At 43.0% G+C, this 19,020-nt stretch overlaps 2 protein-coding genes across 3 annotated transcripts in view; both read left to right on the forward strand.

Moving 5' to 3' along the window:
- LOC131016908 (uncharacterized) overlaps positions 1–19,020 on the forward strand; it is a 1,184,262-nt gene that overhangs the window by 133,780 nt on the left and 1,031,462 nt on the right. The gene's annotated exons all lie outside the window — the stretch shown is intronic.
- On the forward strand, positions 4,371–6,958 carry LOC131016873 (putative F-box/LRR-repeat protein At3g58880). 2 transcript variants are annotated; one of them, XM_057945655.1, is made up of 5 exons: positions 4,371–4,662; positions 4,979–5,065; positions 5,208–6,128; positions 6,224–6,373; positions 6,482–6,958. In XM_057945655.1, the coding sequence occupies exons 2-5, from the start codon at positions 5,015–5,017 to the stop codon at positions 6,815–6,817; spliced, it is 1,458 nt and encodes a 485-aa protein (XP_057801638.1). In that variant the 5' UTR covers positions 4,371–4,662; positions 4,979–5,014; the 3' UTR covers positions 6,818–6,958. The 2 variants fall into 2 exon arrangements, with proteins under 2 accessions (XP_057801638.1, XP_057801637.1); XM_057945654.1 differs by having other exon boundaries at positions 4,393–5,065.

The raw sequence follows: 19,020 nt of genomic DNA on the forward strand, positions 1-19,020 counted from the left end.
CATACGTCACAGTGTGAAGTCCGGAAATGCAAGCTCAACATCAACAAGCAACAAAGCAACATAAAGGGTGAGGGAAGACAGAACTAGCATAGAAATTTAAAAGCAAAGACAAGTTGTGCAGAAATTCCATCTACAACGCCACGATGGCGGCATTGTACACCAACATCAGAACAAATACTAAATATTTACAAATTTGAAATTACAAAAGTTTGGATGAAACTAGGGGAGGAGACAACAAAAGCAGTCAAGAGGGAGGAGCAGAGACAGGGGAATCAGGAGCAACAGAGATCGGAGGATTTGCAGCAACCGGAACAGCGGGAGTAGAGGAGACCGGAGCAGGGGTGACAGCCGCAGAGACCTGGCTAGAGGAGGATCCCTCCACAAACACCGGCAACGTGCCAGTATCCTTCACCCTAGGGAGACGGGCTTCCACATCCAGCAGCTTCACAGCTTCTTGCACATATGATTTTTCATCTCTGTATAGGGCAAAAAGTTGATCCACCGCGGAGGAGGAAGAAGCAGAGTCTTCGAAGGATGAGGCCGTAAGACCAGAGGGCAGGGGAGGCTCTATGCTGTATTGCGAAAACCCCCGGGTGCTGCTAGCAGCTGGACCTCGCAGCTGGTTCATGAAGCCCACCAGGAAAGCACAGAAGGCAGGCATGTACATCGGAGCAGCAGGCAATGAGTCAGACCCGACCCCAAAGGCAAAATAGGGAAGGGCCTTCTCCAATACCGGATACCACCACTCCGGCTTCTTCGGGGAATTCTCAGTGATCCCCATCAGCTGGTTCACGTCTTCATCCTTGATGTTCTCCATCAAAGTCGGCATGTTCAGGGCAACAATTTGCTCCGGGGCCACCCCCGCCATCTCCAACGCCTTTGTGGCGGACTGCTTTATCACATAAGCGAAGTGGGACCCGAAGCCCTCCAGATAGTCTGGAGTTTGCTTGAAGGCCGCTAAGGTGCCCTCCAACATCATCCCCAGGAAGTGCTGGCCTTGCGGAGACAAGAAGTACTCCAGACGCTGGTCCCGTGCCCCCAGGACATAGCCACGGTTCTGAGCCTCCACACAGGTTTTCCTCCAGCCACGCCTGGCCTCCTTGTAGTCATCATCATACCTCGCCTTGAATCTGGCAAGGCTCTCATGACTTTCCTTCGTCACCCTCGCCAGTTCAGAGGCCAAGGAGGCCTTCTCCACTTCTGCCTGTGCAAGCTTGGCCCGCAACTCAGCCACTTCCGCCTCTGCCTTGCTGAACTGCTTCACAGTAGCAGCAACTTGCTCGTCGCGTTCCTCTGTCCGTTTCCTCTCTGCCTCCAAATCCTTCTCCAATGCACCGTAATCATCGATGCAATGGACCACCTCCCCGACCTGGGATTCCAGCTGCAGGGAATTGATGGGAAAATAGTTAAAGCAGGGAAATCAAAAGGTCAGAAATATAAAAATGCAAACTTGTTAATGGATGCAGGGTACCTGAAGCACCAGGCGGCTAAGGGAATTCGCCAATGCAGCTTTCGCCATCTTCTGCGTGGACTCCCTATCCTTGGGATGGATCCGGGAGAGAAGGGTGTTAACGAAGTCACGCTCCTTTAGGGACGAGACTGGTTTGAGGCCAGGGCCCTCCGATTCTTCCTCGGGCAAGGCCACTGTCTTACCCCTTTTAGCACCCACGGAGGCAGCCTCCGCTTCACTTGCCAGCCCAACTTCTGGGTCCACGAGCTTGCTGCCTTTTTCGAGGTGCGCCTTGCGACGCCTCTCCGCAAGGTCTTCCGCGGCAGACTTCCTTTTCCTTTGGACCACTCGGGACCCGGGAGTAGGAATATTGCGGAGTGATCGGATAAGGGGCACATCATCCTCAACGTCCTCGGCATCCTCAACATCCACCATAGGAATGATGGGTTGCCCTCCACTCTGGCCCGAACCAGAGCCCTTTGCCCTCTGGCTGTCCGGGCTAAAGGTAAGAAGCACATCCATGTCCTTCCCCTTGCCAGGGGGGAAGTGTTGTGCCGGAATAGTCTCCTCTGGGACCACATGAATCAGCTTATAGACATCCACCCCATCATCCACGGGCTGCCCAGAGCCCTGGCCATCTTCGCCCGAGGGACGGTCGGCGGAAAGTTCAGACCTGCATTTGTTCCTCCACGACATCCCTGAAAACAAACACAACCTTATCAATGAAAGCAAGGTAACAAATAATTTTCACATACGCTACTAATGCCTATTTTACCTATGGATCCAGGAGGGTACAGGGGAAACAGGCCATTGGCTGCCAAAGCCGAGGGATTTTCAGTGAGATCTTTGCAGGGGAATGGCTCTTGGATGTGGAGGGCATTAAGGTTGCTCAGCACTCCCAGGTCGTGATCAGAGGGGATTCCTTGGGAGGCCGGCTGGTGTTTGGTGCGGGAGGTATGCCATCGCAGCTCTTGGGCGCCATACTGGTGCCAAGTACCGGAAGTGGTCATCACATAACAGTAAGAGTGGAGAAAGTCGTTATCATAGGAATTCAGGGGACTCAGGAAAAGAGCGGGATATTTCTTACGCACGGCAAAGCTATACAGGGGCCCCCCTGCAATCTTAGGGATTGGGTCTGGGCAAACAATTTGAAAGTATCTACAACACCATGGGTGGTGCAAAGGATATGAAAACAGTATAACCTCCGAATGGCGGAGGGGGCTATTTGATAGAAGGGGATTTTGAAGTGGTTGGCTACGCTTACTAGAAGTGGAGGAGGGGGAAGCCTCAGACCGGCATCTATCTGGGCTCGCCAGATGACCACCATATTCATGTTTAGTTTGTCGAAAGCAGGCCTTAGGGCTTTGGATTGGGATTCGAATTCCAAACCTGCAGGCCGCTTACATAGGTCATACATCTTGTGCATGTTTGCTACGCTCAATCGGGATTCAGGTATGGATTTGGGTGACCTAGGGGCTTTCTTCTTGCCCTTAGAAGTTTTAGGGGTTGCGGAAGTGGGGAGAGAGGATCCAGAGGCCGATGGAGAAGTGCGGGGAGAACTAGGGTTCGAAGGAAGGGGAGAATCAACCGGAGAGGGTACGGGAGAGGGAGAAGGGGAGGGGAAAAAGTCAGGTTGGGCAACAGGGGCGGAGGAGGAAGCCATTATTGAAAAAATCTAAAAGGTCCTAGGGTTCTCACGCTCAATCAGAGCACCAACAAATCTCAAAATCACTTTACACTAAACACAAATATCGGGAGAGGAGGATACGCGAGTTACCTAAGTCAAAGAAAGATCGACAGTAAATACTGGAACGGAAGGGTCGTAGGAAATACGCCGGAACAGGGAGAGGCTCGCCGGAAATCGCAGACGAAAAAATGCGGAAAAACTGAAGAAGATGAATAGTGGAAAGTAAAAATTCGAATCGACTAAGTAAAGGGTACGCAGGCAACTACCAACATACGGGATGAATGACACGTGGCCTTAAAAAAGCAATCGACGGACGAGGATTTCTACGGGGAGGCGAAAGGACGCGAAGGCTGAAAAAGTAACCTTGGGATACGGAAAAAGCACTGTAGAAAGGGCAGACATTTAATGCTAATGACGTCACTCACGCGGGCGAATACTCTGACTAGTTGCACCATTCCAGAGCGAACTAGTCAGACCAGAGGGGGGAGTAGCTGATGAGGAGTAATATATGCGGAACAGAGGAATGACTTTACCAGGGGAATCACGGGGAGCAGCGAGATGGTTCTCGCCAGAGGAATCACGCTCGCCAGAGGAATCATGCTCGCCAGAGGAATCGCGCTCGCCAGAGGAATCGCGCTCGCCAGAGGAATCATGCTCACCAGAGGAATCACCAGAAACGCGGGGAAATTTCCCGCGTGAAGGCGATTTTACTATTATGCCCCCGATCACGCAAGGCGCATGCTCCGATGTTGAAATTACTATATTACCCTTCACATGTAATTTATAAATAACGGCATGCGTGCTCATTTGTACTTACGCTATCTTTTACTCTCAATACAACAGTAGCTTTTCTCTCGTGTTCTAGCTTTCAGATTACTCTCTTTGTCTTCTCCGATCAATCAGAACTAGGTATAACTCACGATTTCTTCACAACTCACCGATTAGATAGATACCCACCCTCTTATGTTTCACCAGGTTATGTTGGAGTTATAAAAGTTTTGAGATTATATACTAATCTTCTTTGAAATTATTTTTTAAAAATTTATTAATTTATCATAAACTTTAAAGGGGGCTATAATAATAATAATAATAATAATAATAATTGCCTATGATGAGAAAATTGAAGGATACGTTTAGAATCACCCTTAAATTAAAACAAAATTGTATAATAATAACCAGATTAACAACTCAAATTAATTAAGCCCAAATAAGGCAAATCCACAATATAAATATAAATTGATACCAATTTATAATTTCATTAAGTTGTAACTAATAGAATAGGGCTTCCATTCCCCACGAATACAGCTTCTGCCTTCTGGTTCTGGTTTGTACGACCCGCCGCCAGCGACCTCTTCCCACCGGACCACGTCGCCGGCACGTATTCCCAGTTTTTTCCGCGCCTGAGCACCATCTGCTAGAGCAGCTCGAGTTTTCCGCGCTTGAGCACCTTCTGCCTCTTTCGACTTTTTCTCCTTTCCCGAGCACCACGACCAGTCCTGCTCATTCTCCGGCAACACTGATTTTTGTAATTATTTTCCAAGAATTGATTTTGGGATTGATTTATGTTATTTGGTATTGTTAGGAGTTAGGACCAGTAGTGTATTTGGGGCATTAGCATTACTTTTTTGCAATTTGTATAGATAATGTGTCTTCTTCAGTGTGCATAATAGAACTTAGGGATGCATTACTTTTTCCAAATGAGTATGGTTCTTCTTTCATTCGTTTTTTAGTTTCGGCTCATGTCCCTGTTTTTTAACTCGTGGTTGTTGCTGACTTGCTGTAATATGTGCCTTACTGTTTTATTCAATCTCAACTTATACGAGCGGCTCTTGCTTCTACAGCTTTTCTTCAGGTTGAAAAATTAAAAAGGTGTAAGAATGTTGAAAGAGAAGCGGGAGCGATTGGCCATCTCTACAGATGTATCCAAGGTTCTCTTGTTTATTTTAATTTTTAATTTGTTGTCTTTTACGTTTATATGATGAGAAAGGGAAGTAGAAATTTAAAAGAAATTGCAGAAACCAGTTATCTGTATCTGTTTTGCTTTGTTGTTGACCTATTATTACTTATTAGGTTGATCGAATTAGCGTGCTACCGAAAGAAGTATTAGGGTTGATATTGTCTTTGTTGACGGCCAAGGAAGCTACTGCAACTAGCATACTTTGTAGTTCATGGAGATACTTGTGGGTCTTAACTTGTAAGACGACGATGGATTTTGATGGCACACAATCAGTACGTAAGATTATTAGATTTATGGAAAATTTTGGATTCACGGATCCATCAGTGAACAAGGCATGTATAGAGCCATTGGAAGAGGAAAGGTGTAAGTTCGTTAGATGGGTTGATCACGTCATAGTGTCGAACCAGCTTTTGGATCAGAGGTCCAATCTCGAGGAATTCAAAGTGTATTTCGATCTAAATCAAACTCATAGAGAAAAGATCGATGATTGGCTCACTTATGCTTTCAGTAGGAAGGTTGAGAGGTTGGAGTTGAGGTTAACCTCTCTAGCAAGGGGTATTGCTAGATTTTACCCCGATTCTCATTTGTGTTACGAGTTTCCATATAAAAGGGGGAATTTGCCGAATAATTTTGAGGTGCTTAAGAAGCTATGTTTGCATTTAGTGAGTGTGAGCGGTGAGGTTGTGCAGTTGTTTCTGGAGAAGTGCCCTCTGCTCGAACAAGTGTCGGTGTCTGGATCCCAAGCACTTTTGTCTCTGGAGATTGTTGCAACTTTTCCCTCGTTTAAATGCCTTGAAATAAGCTTGTGCCACTATCTCAAATCAGTCGTGCTTCGGGATTCAAATGTTGTCACTATAAAGTACAGCGGCAAGATAATACCATTTGTGCTGGTCAACGTGCCTCTCCTTACTAAACTTTGGATCAAGGCATTGCTTCTTGGTCCTAGTCGATTGAAAGATGTTGTTGGCATGTTTTCGCCTGTGCTTCCACAGTTAGAGATGTTGAAAATATATCCATCCCACATCTATTGGGAGGTGCTGTTTCTTTTCTTTAATTTGTTCCATTAACTCTTGATTGTTTTTGTTTACACTATATATATATATATATATATATATATATATGCTCGCAGGAATCACAGGAGTTCGTTTCAGCTGTTGAGATGTGTAACCTTAAGCAATTGGTGGTGAACATTGGGTATTATTACAGAGACACAGATTCACTCTTATCCTTTGTTAATTTGATAAATGCGGCACCTTGCTTGGAGAGATTTGTGGTGGAGGTAATTTTGTGTTGTTGCAACGAAATTCATCTCAATTCTTTACTACTTTAAGCTACATTGATTAATATTCTATCTGCCATATATTATACTCCATTCAATTTCTCCTAGGCTGTACATCAAGATAGCAAGAAAGACAAGTCGTTGGATGGTGCTTGTGCTAGAAATTATACTCTGAGGCCGAGAGTCAATGTTCACGTTAAGGAAGTAGAATTTGTTGGTTATCGTGGCGTGTTTAATCATTTAGAGTTGATTATGCACTTTGTGGAGAAGGATGTTGCACTAAAAAATATAATTATTGATCCACGGAGTTTCAAGTATCATCTGCATCGGCAGTGGGATCGCATTTATAGACACGAGGTTGAAGATGGAGTATTTGCAATGGCTTATGCAAAGGAGCAACTTAAAGAGCATGTCCCTTCAAGAATAAATGTGAAGATCCTTTAATATTTTTTTATACTTTTATTTGTTTTACTCTTGTCTTTATTATATTTATATAGGCTTTGGTTCATATGATTTTTTTTAAAGATTGTGTTATAAGAGTATGTGAAGATACTTTAATAATTTTTTATACTTTTATTTGTTTTACTCTTGCCTTTATTATATTTATATAGGTTTTGGTTCATATGATTTTTTTTTTAAGATTTATTGTTAAAATAGTTAATGTGAATAAGACAAGAAGCTTGATTTTTATTGCTATATTGTTTAAGCGAGAAACTATACACGTGTTTTGGTGTAAAAGCTTGGTCGAATTCCACTCTCTCTTCTTCCACTTGCTGAATCCTCTATGACACACTCACTCTCAAACCCCAATTACGTTCCTTGCTAATCCCACTCCATAAACAGGATGAAGAACCAAACTGATTAGGTCTTGAAATTCTCAAATTATAGCTAGAGAAAGACTGACCATTTGTTGGTTTGGGATAGATTCTTGGAAGAGGCTTTAACCCACATTCTGATATAACAAAACTCGTCATTAGGGTGTGCGTGTGGTGGCCTAGTGGTAGAAGGTTAATGCCCAAGAACCTAAGGTCCTGGGTTCGAGTCATTCGTCGGGAATCGTACCACGATTTCACCTTTTTAAGAAGCTCTCTCTCTCTCACTCAAGAAACTTGTGGATTTGAGGGCTCGGCTGAGTATTGTTTGTATATGCAAGTGGCAGATCGCAAGTTGATTAAAGTTAAAAGGTAGATGATAAAAGGGTTCCTCTCCTCTCACCTGCGCAAGTGGAAACAAGTTGTGTTGTGAGATCTTTTGGGAGGAGTGAGATATATATAAATACAGAGGCATCTCCTCTCTCTTCTCTATTTCCCATTACACAGCCGAATTGCATATAACGTCATTTTTAAGCCTTGTTTTTTCCGTTCATTTATATGATTATTTAGGTTTTTCAGAGCGTGAATCTCTTTGTCTTCAGTCAATTTCATGGGTCGCTTACCTCCGAATTAGAGAGGCATTCGCTTTGTTTTAAGACCTAAACGGATTTAGGGGTGAGCCAAAATTCAAACGGACCAAAAAAATTGAATGAACCGATTATTTTTTATCCGGTTCGATTTGTATTATATATATAGGGTGTGGTTTTAAGGAGAACCATAATTTTCGTGAGAACAAGAGAACCATTAAAAATACTGCATCTGCTATACAAATTAATGCATCCGCTATTAAATTTACTGCATCCGAAAAAAATAATTTTTTTTGTTACCTTCAGGATTTGAACTCAAGTTCTGCATTCATCCATTAAGATGATACATCCACCGTAAATCTTGATGATCCAATCAATGACTTAAAATAGTTCTCCAGTCTCTCTATATTTATTAGTTCTTTCCTGAACCTCTCCATATATATATATATATATGTGAACGGATCTAAAGGCAAGGCACCATCGGCTGCTCGGTCATTTTTTTTACCTATATATATATATATATGATTTAAAAGAAATTATCTATATATATTAATCTCGCCGGTCATTATTAAATTCCTAGGTCCGTCCCTGTATATATACATGATTAATATAGAAATCACTCTTAAAATTAAAATTAAGAACCATTATACATCTTCGATAAGATCAAAATTGACTGCCAGGATTAAATTTTTTCTTTTCACACAGATTAAGCAAAATTTGCTTCTTTATAGGAAAAGGGTAAAAATGTCACGTGCATCTATACCATAATCTATTGCAATGATGACTGAAATTAGGTACAAAAAAAAAAAAATCTCTCATTTTATAAAAGTTTTTAATTGATCCATTATTTTATATGACCAATGCACCGATCTATGCAAGTAAATAAATGAGACAAAAATTTGAATAATTTTTTCATAAATTATATATTTTTTATTTTTAATGTTAGATCCGGAGGGTCTCGAATAGGTGTATGGGGGGGGGGGGAATACACCTATGAGCTATTTTTAAATAAACCTCAATCAGAGGGATCTCAGTCAGAGATCAAAACGAAACTTTACACGCAAACAACGACTCCTGTTAACTGAAAACAGTTTGAACAAAACAGGGTTGACGACTGATACTGAACTCTCTTCAGTAAGGAGTTATCAGTTAAGTTACTGGAACTTAACTGATGCACTTCTGGGCTTCAGTCGAGTTTGCTAAAACAAAGATGATAACACTCTTCCTGACTATCAGAAGATAGGTCAGTCAGACTGATATCATACGCAGCGGAAATTAAACTTAGTTTCCCAATAGCCTCGGTGGAGCACGTTGTTGGTTATTAGGTTGCTCTTTGCAGTTAATCAGTGTTCAGTTTATCAATTAAAATTACACAAGTAAGAATGTAAAACTGAAAGCTGTAAACAACACAGAGACTTTTACGTGGTTCGGAAAACCTTTTCCTACATCCACGGTTGGTTGATTAGACCAACAATCCACTCCGCAAGTGCTTAATAGGTGCACTGCAAACCAAACTGTGTGCTTGCCCGGTGCACACAACCGTACCACTGAAGAAAACCCTTCTTCAGTACCCACGCTTCACTCGCGTCGGATTTCTCTGCTTAACACACCCCGTGTCAAGACTTCTCTTGCTTAACACTACCCCATGCTAAGACTTCTCTTGCTTAACACAACCTGTGCTAAAACTCTCAGAGTCAGAAAACCTTTCTGAACTTCGAATCACTCAAACACTCTTTTGGGAGAGGTTTGAACGAGTGACAACTATGCTACAAAGAACAAGTTCTTTGAAGCTAGTTTTGACCTTAGCTTTAGGTAAGGATATATTTGCCTAAGGTCTAAGAGAATATGTGTAATCAGCAGTGACTGATTTTGGCTTTGGAATTCTCTTCTTCGATTCAAGCTTTGGTGAGGTTAAGCTTTAGGCTGAGTAGCAATTTCGGCAGAGCTTTAGCTTATGTCGTTGAATCGGTGAAGGTTGAAGTGATCCTCGAGCGCTATTTGTAGGAGAACTCTTGAATAGATCCGTTGGCGTAGACCGTCCTCAAGATTTCTTCCGTTGGAGAGCAATTCGAATTTGGGCTGAGGCTTCAATCTTCGAGGTTCCTTGTCTGGGTGGAAACGGCTCTCTTTGATGGACAGGAGATGTGACGTCTCTGAAAAGTAACCACCAGATAGGAATGACCTCTGCAGAGATAAAGATATTCTGAGATCTCTGCATTTAATGCGGCTGTACTTTGTGAGTACGTGGCTTCCTCTGATCGTTGGAAGATCAGTCCTAGGAGGAATGTTCAACTGATACTTGACTTTAGTATCAGTACATTGCGCGCATTAAGTAATCAGTCTTCAACTGATTCTTCAACTAATACTTCAGTTGGTATCTGCAGTCTTCAGTCTTCAGTCCTTCGTTCTTCAGTCTTCAGTCTTCAGTCTTCGACACCGCAAGCTAAACTAGAAAAGAACTCTAACACTTGAGTTCAAAGCAATTCTAGTCTATTACAATTACGACCTATGAATTTTGGTATCATCAAAACAAGGGTTAGGATATTCCACAAGGTTCCCAACAATTTTCCCCTTTTTGATGATGCCAAAACCACACAGCAGTTCTAGACAACAAAAAGACTGAACTCACAGTACAAGTTCTAAAACTGGGGTGAAAACAGTTCCCCCTTAACAATAGAACCTAATAACTTGTACTTAGAGTTAAGAACGAAACAGTTCTAAAACAGAACAAGGAGAAGACAGAAAAACATAATCAGAGCCTGGACAAAGAGTCATTGTCTTCAGGGTGAGATCAAAAAGAAGTTCTTTTCATTAAAGAATGACTGATAAGCCATCAGTCGAGGTACAGAGCAAGACTTACATTGGAGTAAAAAGAAAACAAAAACATCATGGGGAACCCATGGACTCCAGCAGTCTGCTTAGCTGCGCCTTGAACTTCTTGATCTTCATCTTCTGTCTTCATGTCTTCATGTTCTTAAGCTTATTCCACTCTCACTTGTTTTCCGTTGAAACGAGGTTTTATCCTCTTGGCTAATCTTCCTCATGATCATCGGATGAAATAGGATGATCATGTTGCTTAACCAACTTAAATTCAAAAGATTATTCTTCTTTCTTTCCCCCTTTTTGGCAACATAAAAAAGAAGGACGAACCTAAGAAGGAAGCGAAGACCATGCAAAGGTAAGTTCGCAGGAGGAAGATATTGGGGTTATTGGTGATGTAGAAGGCGAAGGTTTAGAAGGAGATTGAGAAGAGGAGTGAGATGATGAGGGAGACAAGAAGAGAAATAGTGGTTTCGAGGGGTGAGGGGACGTCAATTCAGTGGTAGTTGTGACGGTTCCACTGTTGACGTAGCGCCGGTTGACAACGAGCTCCTGCTCATTGTTGTTGCTCCGCATGGAAGCTTCACGAAAGGCGAGAGGCCTTTCGGTGAAGACGATGAAGTCTGTCCTATTTTAGACAGGTACTTCAAGCCGATGCACCGGGCATGAGGATAGAAGACGCTCGCTTCACTGGATACAAGTGAGGGTAGAGCAAACTTTGACGTCGGAGAGACGGTGTGATCCAATGGAAGGGTCCGGTGAAGACCAGGTATGTGAGCGTCATTCTCCCACTACATGACTTTGCAGTCATAGATTTCTCCTTTAGTCGGAACAATTTTTCTCTGCAACTTTGGAAAGATTGAAAGTTTTTCTCACAGTGAAGGCTGTGGAGAGTTGTTAGTTGATGCAGAAAAATAGTGAAGACAGCATAGTATAAATAAACAAGATGTGTACCACGTAAGAAGATGAAAAGTTTTTCGAAGACAGTGCCTAAAATGTATTTGAAGAAAAATTCACGTCCGCCGTCACTGCGGAGGACTGAGACTTCAAAAAGTTGAGAGGCATCATTGCATTTTGTCATGTCAATGAGGTTCTCAAGAAATTTTAACACAGAGGCACAAGGGGTTGGATAGATTTTTGGCAAAAGATCAGGACATGTTCAATCAAAACAGATTTTCCTTTTTAAAGCACTTGTCCTTCTCGGATATTCCAATTTCCAACAATCAGTTAAAGTTTTTGAAAGAAATTGATCAGTTAGAGAAATATTTTGAACTAAAAACTCAAAACTCATAACTGAAATAACTGATTAATAAGTAAGCTTTTAAATTACTTACTGATCGACTAAACATTGTAGTTAGTCGATACCACTTGATCCTGGTTGAATCAGCAGGATGACTTCTTCTTCAGATGAGCATTCTGACTTCATTGCTTTCCATGTTGGCGATCGTAGAATCAGCAGTTGGTTGACCACCAGTCAGCATGACTGTTTGAGAAAATCTTCAAACACAACATCACTCTTCAGGGTTGATGAGGCCGATCTTTCCACATAGATCATAGAACCTCTCTTCTGGAAGAGCCTTGGTCAGCAGGTCCGCTCTCTGAACAGCAGTGGGAATCCATTCCACAGAGATATTCTTCTTTTCGACATGATCACGGATAAAGTGATGTCGAATAGCAATATGCTTAACTCTGGTGTGATGAACTGGATTCTGGGAGAATGCAATAGCACTGGAGCTGTCGCAATAGATAGGAACTTCCTTTTCGTCGATCCCATAGTCCTTTAGTTGATGGACTAACCACAGGATTTGTGAGCAGCAGCTTCCGGCAACAACATATTCAGCTTCAGTTGTGGAAGTGGCGACTGAAGTCTGCTTCTTTGAAAACCAAGAGATGAGCTTGTTGCCTAGGAATTGACATGTTCCGGAGGTTGATTTGCGATCAAGCTTGCATCCACCGAAGTCTGAGTCTGAATATCCGGTGAGCTTGATGTCGTCGTCTGCTGGATACCACAATCCTAAATTGGGTGTGCCTTTGAGATATCTTAGTATACGCTTCGCCGCATCCAAATGAGCTTCATTTGGATCTGATTGATATCTTGCACATACCCCGACTGCAAATGAGATGTCTGGTCTGCTCGCAGTCAAATACAGCAAAGATCCAATGATTTCTCTGTACTTCGTCGAAGAGACAGATTTTCCTTCTGAACCTGGATCAACTTTCCAGTTTGTGTTCATTGGGATCTTGACTGATTTCATGTGCTGAATACCGAACTTGGCTATCAGTTCCTTGGCATACTTGGACTGACTGATCAGTATTCCTTCGTTGGTCTGCTTGACTTGCAATCCGAGAAAGCAATTCATTTCTCCCATCATGGACATTTGGAACTTGTTGGTCGTGATGTCAGCAAACTTCTTGCACATGTGTTTGGATTTGGATCCGAAAATTATGTCATCGACATAAATCTGAACAAGCAAAAGATCTTCTCCTTCTTTGAGAGTGAACAGAGTTCTGTCCACAGATCCTTTCTTAAAACCTTGTTCAACAAGATACTCCGAGAGAGTATCATACCACGCTCTTGGTGCTTGGTTCAATCCATAGAGCACTTTCTTCAGCTTGTACACCTTTTCTGGTCCAGCAACCTCAAACCCTGGAGGTTGTTCCACATAGACTTCATCTGTGAGAACTCCATTGAGAAATGCACACTTGACATCCATTTGGTGTACCTTGAAACCTTTGTGAGCTGCGAAGGCTAAGAAGAGTCTGACTGCTTCCAATTTGGCAACTGGAGCGACCGTTTCGTCGTAGTCGATTCCTTCTTCTTGACTGTATCCTTTTGCTACAAGCCTTGCTTTGTTTCTCACAACGTTTCCTTCTTCGTCTTCCTTGTTCTTGAAAATCCATTTCAAGCCAATCACCTTTGCATCGTCTGGTAGATCCATAAGCTCTCAAACTGAATTCCGGTTGAATTCATTGAGTTCTTCTAGCATTGCGATGACCCAATAAGTAGACTTCAGAGCTTCTTCAATATCCTTGGGCTCTGTAGATGATAAGAAACAGCTGAAAATCTTATCTTCGTTGATGCAGTTCTGATTGATGTCGAAGACGAGGTTGCACATTGATCTCCGAGTCTTGACGCCATCTGATGGTTCTCCAATGATGTTCTCCTTTGAATGGAGTTCAAACCAGCTTCGATACTTCTTGATCTCTTCTGGAGATGGTGGGGCTTCTTCGGTCAGAATGGTTCTGAGGTGTTGAACACCTTCTGGAGCAGGGGAGAGTTGAGCTGGAGCTGCTTCTGCACGTTCAACTCGCTCTTCAGCAACTGGAGTTCCCCCTTGATTGATGCTATCTGCATTGGCTCCAGTCTGAACTTCAGACCTTTGGTTGATCTTCTGATACTGAAGCATCTCAGTATCTTCATCTTTGCCTGGTCCCCACACCAAGACAGTAGAGGGCTCGGTGTTGTTGATTTCAGCTTTGGAACCTTCAGTGTTCTGGACACACCTTTCAGTTTCCTGTTGCCTGAAATCATCTGTAGACTCATCAAAGACCACATGAGGTGTTTCTTCAACACAAAGAGTTTGAGAATTGAACACTCGATAGGCTTTGCTCGAACGTTTTGTTCCAGAGTATCCAAGAAAGACTCCTGGATCAGCCTTGCTATCAAAAGTGTTCAACCTCTTCTTTTCATTGTTGTGGATGAAACACTTAGAACCGAAAGCATGAAAGTAGGCAATCGAAGGCTTTATGTTCTTCCATAGCTCGTATGGAGTTTTTCCATGTCTCTGAGTGAGGAAGGAGCGATTCTGCGTGTATCATGCGTTGTTGACTGCTTCGGCCCAAAACTTCAAGGGGAGTTTTGATTCGGCTAGCATCGTCCTTGCTGCTTCCTTCAAAGACCGGTTTCTTCTTTCTGCAACTCCGTTCTGCTGTGGAGTTTTTGCTGCAGAAGTTTGATGACTGATTCCTTGTTCATCACAATACTCACGAATGACAGTATTGAGGAACTCAGTCCCGCGATCTGATCTGATGCTGATGATGTTGACTTTCTTTTCAACGCTCAATCTTCTCAGCAGCTTTGGCAATTCCTCCAGAGTCTCTTTCTTCTTGAAGAGAAAGACCACCCAAGTGTATCGTGAATAATCATCCACAACTACTAAGGTGTACTTTCTGCCGTTGTAGCTTCTTGGAGAGATAGGGCCAAACAGATCTATGTGAAGTAGATGCAGAATTCTTTCAGAGGAGTGTCCTGACTTTGACTTGAATGACTTTCGCGTCTGCTTTCCTCTTTGGCATGCTTCACATTCTTGCTTCTTCTGAAACACAATAGAAGGGAGACCTTTTACCAGTTGATGTTTAGCAAGCTTGTTGATCGTCTTGAAGTTGAGATGGTTGAGTCTCTTGTGCCACAGCCAGTTGAGCTCCGAGCTGCACTTGCTGATGAGGCATGTTTCTGGTGGGCTGTCTTCCCAAGAAACGACGTAGAGACTTCCTTGTCTGAATCCTTTCAGAACCACCTTCTTTTGATTATTTCTAACAGTGAATTCATCCTTCTTGATCTTCACTGTGAAACCGCTGTCACAAAATTGACTCACAGACAACAGATTATGTTTAAGACCAGAAACAAAGCTGACATTACTGATACTGGCGTTACCCATGTTGAGCACACCGTAGCCTTTTATTTCTCCGATTGAGTTGTCTCTGAATGCAACTTTGGATCCAGCTTTCTCAACATACTGAGATAGATATTCTTTGTAGCCCGTCATGTGCTTTGAGCAGCCACTATCCAGATACCATGTTCTGATTGAAGCTTTGACCTCTTCCTTCTTTTTATGTTTATTGACATTGACCTGCAAGGAAGAGTTGCTTCAGGCACCCAATCAAGCTTTGGGTCCTTCAATGTTAGCTCGAGTTCCCTTTGGAACCCATATCTGCTTCAGAATTGGTCTGGCTGATCTCTTGCGCTTTGTTGATTGTCTGATTGACGTTGTTGGCGCTTCAGTTGGCACACTATCATTCTTCTGTTGAGAAATTCCTTTGAAGGCCTCACACTTGTAGCAGTTATGTCTGATGAGTGGTTGAGGTCTTCTTTGCTCGGCGAAGTATCTTCCTTGAGATACTTGAGTCTTTGCAGACTTATGGAGACTTGACTGATATCGTGTGACATGAGTCATTTGATGTCCAGTTGCTTGTCGTCGTGAATGTCGTTTGGCTCGACTGGACTCAACATTGATTTGTCTCCATGGATGCTGTTCCTTCTGAAACTGAACTGATGTCAGTCTCTGACTGATGTGGCCTTTCTTCCCCCTAGACAGATGAGGAAGATTCTTCTTAGCTCCTGATGTTCCTTCCCCGATCTTTGACTGAAATCTGCTTTCCAGTCTTCTCAGTAGAGTGATCTGGTTGGGGGTAGGGCTGTAAACGAGCCGAGCCGAGCCGAGCCGAATACTAGCAGGCTCGAGCTCGGCTCGTTTAAATATTCGGGTGTTCGAGCTCGGCTCGAGCTCGATTCGAGCTTTTATCTTGATGATCGAGCTCGGCTCGTCATCCACTTACTAAGCTCGGGCTCGGTTCGAGTTCGGCTCGTGTGATGCTCGATAATATCGAATTCGAGCTTGAGCTCGGCTCGTTAGATGTTCGTATATATGGTGTTCAAGCTCGAATTTGTTATAAATTTAAGAAAATCTTCTTAATTAATATGTTACACGAGTTCGAGTTCGAGTTCGAGTTCGACTCATTTAAGGCTCGTGTATTAACTCGATTGAAGGCTCGACTGAAGGTTCGTGAACAGGCTCGCTAACATGTTCGCGAACAATCGAATTCGAACATGTTCGCAAGCTCAACGAGCCGAGCACTGTCAGGCTCGAGCTCGGCTCTATAAAAATTTCGAGCTCGAAATTGGGCTCGAGCTCGACTCGTTTATTATCGAATCGAGCTTCGAACGAGCTTTTTTCGAGCCGAATCTCGAATAGCTTGCGAGTAGCTCTGTTCATTTACAGCCGTAGTTGGGGGCCTCCTTTGCTCGTCTGTAGCTCCGTGGAGGTGGAACATTTGATCTTGCCATCAGTCTGCGTTTGCGAACTTCATCCATATCATGATCTCTTGATTCTTCTGATGTTGTGATTTCAGAATGATCGTGCTTTGAAATGATCATGACACTTTTTCCTTTGTCAGCTGCAACCTTTCCTCCAATGCTTTTAACAAGACCTTTTGATGGAAAGTTGCTCATCATGGGAGACTGCATCATGCAGTTCTTGACTGTTTCTTCCAGCTTGTGATTGAGCCTCTTGATCTCATGAGATGCTCTCTCATATTCTGAGTTGGAGTTTCTGAGCTTTTTCTCCAGTCGACTGTTCTCCATGATTAGCTGATCAAAACAAGTTTCATCCGGAAAGTAGATGATTGTCTGATTCTTAGCTCGTTCATCATTGATCTCCTTGTCCATTTTCTGATTCAGCTTGAGGAGATCTTCGAACATTTTCCTCAACTGACAGTGATCAGTCATGAGCTGATCAAACTCGTCAGTTTCATCGGATGAGCTATCTCCAGATTCTGAATGGTCTCCTGAAAGCATCAGGAAGTTATCAGTATAAGGAGTTTTTGAATGAGAGATTACCTCTGAGCCATTCATTCCATTGTCGTAGCTGTTGTCAGCCACGCTTTCTGATTCATTGGCCATCAGGGCTCGGCTCTCATCGTCTGAGCAAGAACTGTCGAAGTCGGATGATTCTGATGTGTCTTTGGAAGAATCAGCATCGTCAGCAACCATCGCTTTCTTCTTCGAAAAGCTGCGATCTTTCTTAGCTTTCAGCTCTCTGCGCTCAGCTGGAGTCAGATCAGGGCATTCATTTCGAAAGTGCCCTTTCTTTCTACATCCAAAGCATTCCATGTCTTTGATGTTGTAAGCGGCTGACTTCCTTTCTCCGCTTCGATCTGTGGAATGTTTGGAGTTGCTTTCTCTTTCTTTTCCTTTGTAGTGTTTCTTGTGGAACCTTCTGTACTTCCGGAACTTGGACTCCATCTTGTTGAATTTTTCAGTCAACAAAGCATATTGACTGAAGAAGTCCTCAGGGTTGAGTTCCGTTGGTTCCTTGATCTGCTTCTTGCCTTCTCTCGTTGAGGTTTTCATTGCTGCTCCTCTGGAGGTTGATGGACCATCTTCGTCTGATCCTCCAACCTTCTTGATTCCAAGATTTCTCTGAAGGTCGAACTCATTTGCCATGAGGTCGGAGAAAAGCTTGTTTATCGGGAGCTGACTGAATCCAGGCTTATGCTGATGAGCGACTAAGTAGATCTGCCAATCTCCTCGTGGCAGTGCTCGAAGAATCTTCAGGTTGATTTCTCGTTGAGTGTATTTGTCTTTGGAAATGGATTGAACTTCATTCAAAATTTGGTTGAATCTAAGTTCCATTTCCTCGACAGATTCATTCTTGAGCATGAGGAAGGAGTCGAACTTCTGGCAAGCTATGGACAACTTATTCTCCTTGATTTCCTCGGAACCTACGCACATTCTTTCCAGAATGTCCCACATCTCCTTTGCAGTTCCGCACTTGATGATCTTCATGACATGCTTGTCGGGAACAGTGCCGAAGATGATGCTTTTGGCGAGGTTGTCTAGCTCATCTTGCTTCCTTTCCTCGGTGGTGAAGTCTGCCTTTTGTTTGGGCTGGACCTCATCGTAAGGATCCTGATGAGGATCAACAGGAACTCTTTTGACAGTTTCGTTTATGATGATTGGTCCGTTGGTGATGACTTCCCACATTCGGCAATGTTGGGCGGTGAGGAAGCTTTCAAGCCGAAACTTCCATATGTCGTATTTTTCAATACTAAACATAGGTAGAGAAGATAATCTGTTGTGGTTAGTTTCCATCAAAAAAAGAGAGAACAGATAACAGCAGATAGAACAAATAGCAAGCATGAAAAGAAAAAGAGAACTTTTTCGAGACCTTTGAGAAAAAGGATCTAGTTCAATTAGAACCTAATCAGATACAAAGTGTTCTTGCGAACAACCTGCTCTGATATCAATTGTTAGGTCCGGAGGGTCTCGAATAGGTGTATGAGGGGTGGGAATACACCTATGGGCTATTTTTAAATAAACCTCAATCAGAGGGATCTCAGTCAGAGATCAAAACAAAACTTTACACGCAAACAACGACTCCTGTTAACTGAAAACAGTTTGAACAAAACAGGGTTGACGACTGATACTGAACTCTCTTCAGTAAGGAGTTATCGGTTAAGTTACTGGAACTTAACTGATGCACTTATGGGCTTCAGTCGAGTTTGCTAAAACAGAGATGATAACACTCTTCCTGACTATCAGAAGATAGGTCAGTCAGACTGATATCATACGCAGCGAAAATTAAACTTAGTTTCGCAATAGCCTCGGTGGAGCACATTGTTGGTTATTAGGTTGCTCTTTGCAGTTAAT

This window comes from Salvia miltiorrhiza, chromosome 3 (assembly GCF_028751815.1).
Source record: "Salvia miltiorrhiza cultivar Shanhuang (shh) chromosome 3, IMPLAD_Smil_shh, whole genome shotgun sequence".
Classification (NCBI taxonomy): Eukaryota; Viridiplantae; Streptophyta; class Magnoliopsida; order Lamiales; family Lamiaceae; genus Salvia; species Salvia miltiorrhiza.

Bases quoted from the DNA above. Each gene is read 5' to 3' on its own strand.
- LOC131016873 (XM_057945655.1), top strand. From the start codon at position 5,015: ATGTTGAAAGAGAAGCGGGAGCGATTGGCCATCTCTACAGATGTATCC. The intron at 5,066-5,207 runs GTTCTCTTGTTT...ATTACTTATTAG, and splicing joins TCTCTACAGATGTATCCAAG to GTTGATCGAATTAGCGTGCT. The intron at 6,129-6,223 runs GTGCTGTTTCTT...ATATGCTCGCAG, and splicing joins CATCCCACATCTATTGGGAG to GAATCACAGGAGTTCGTTTC.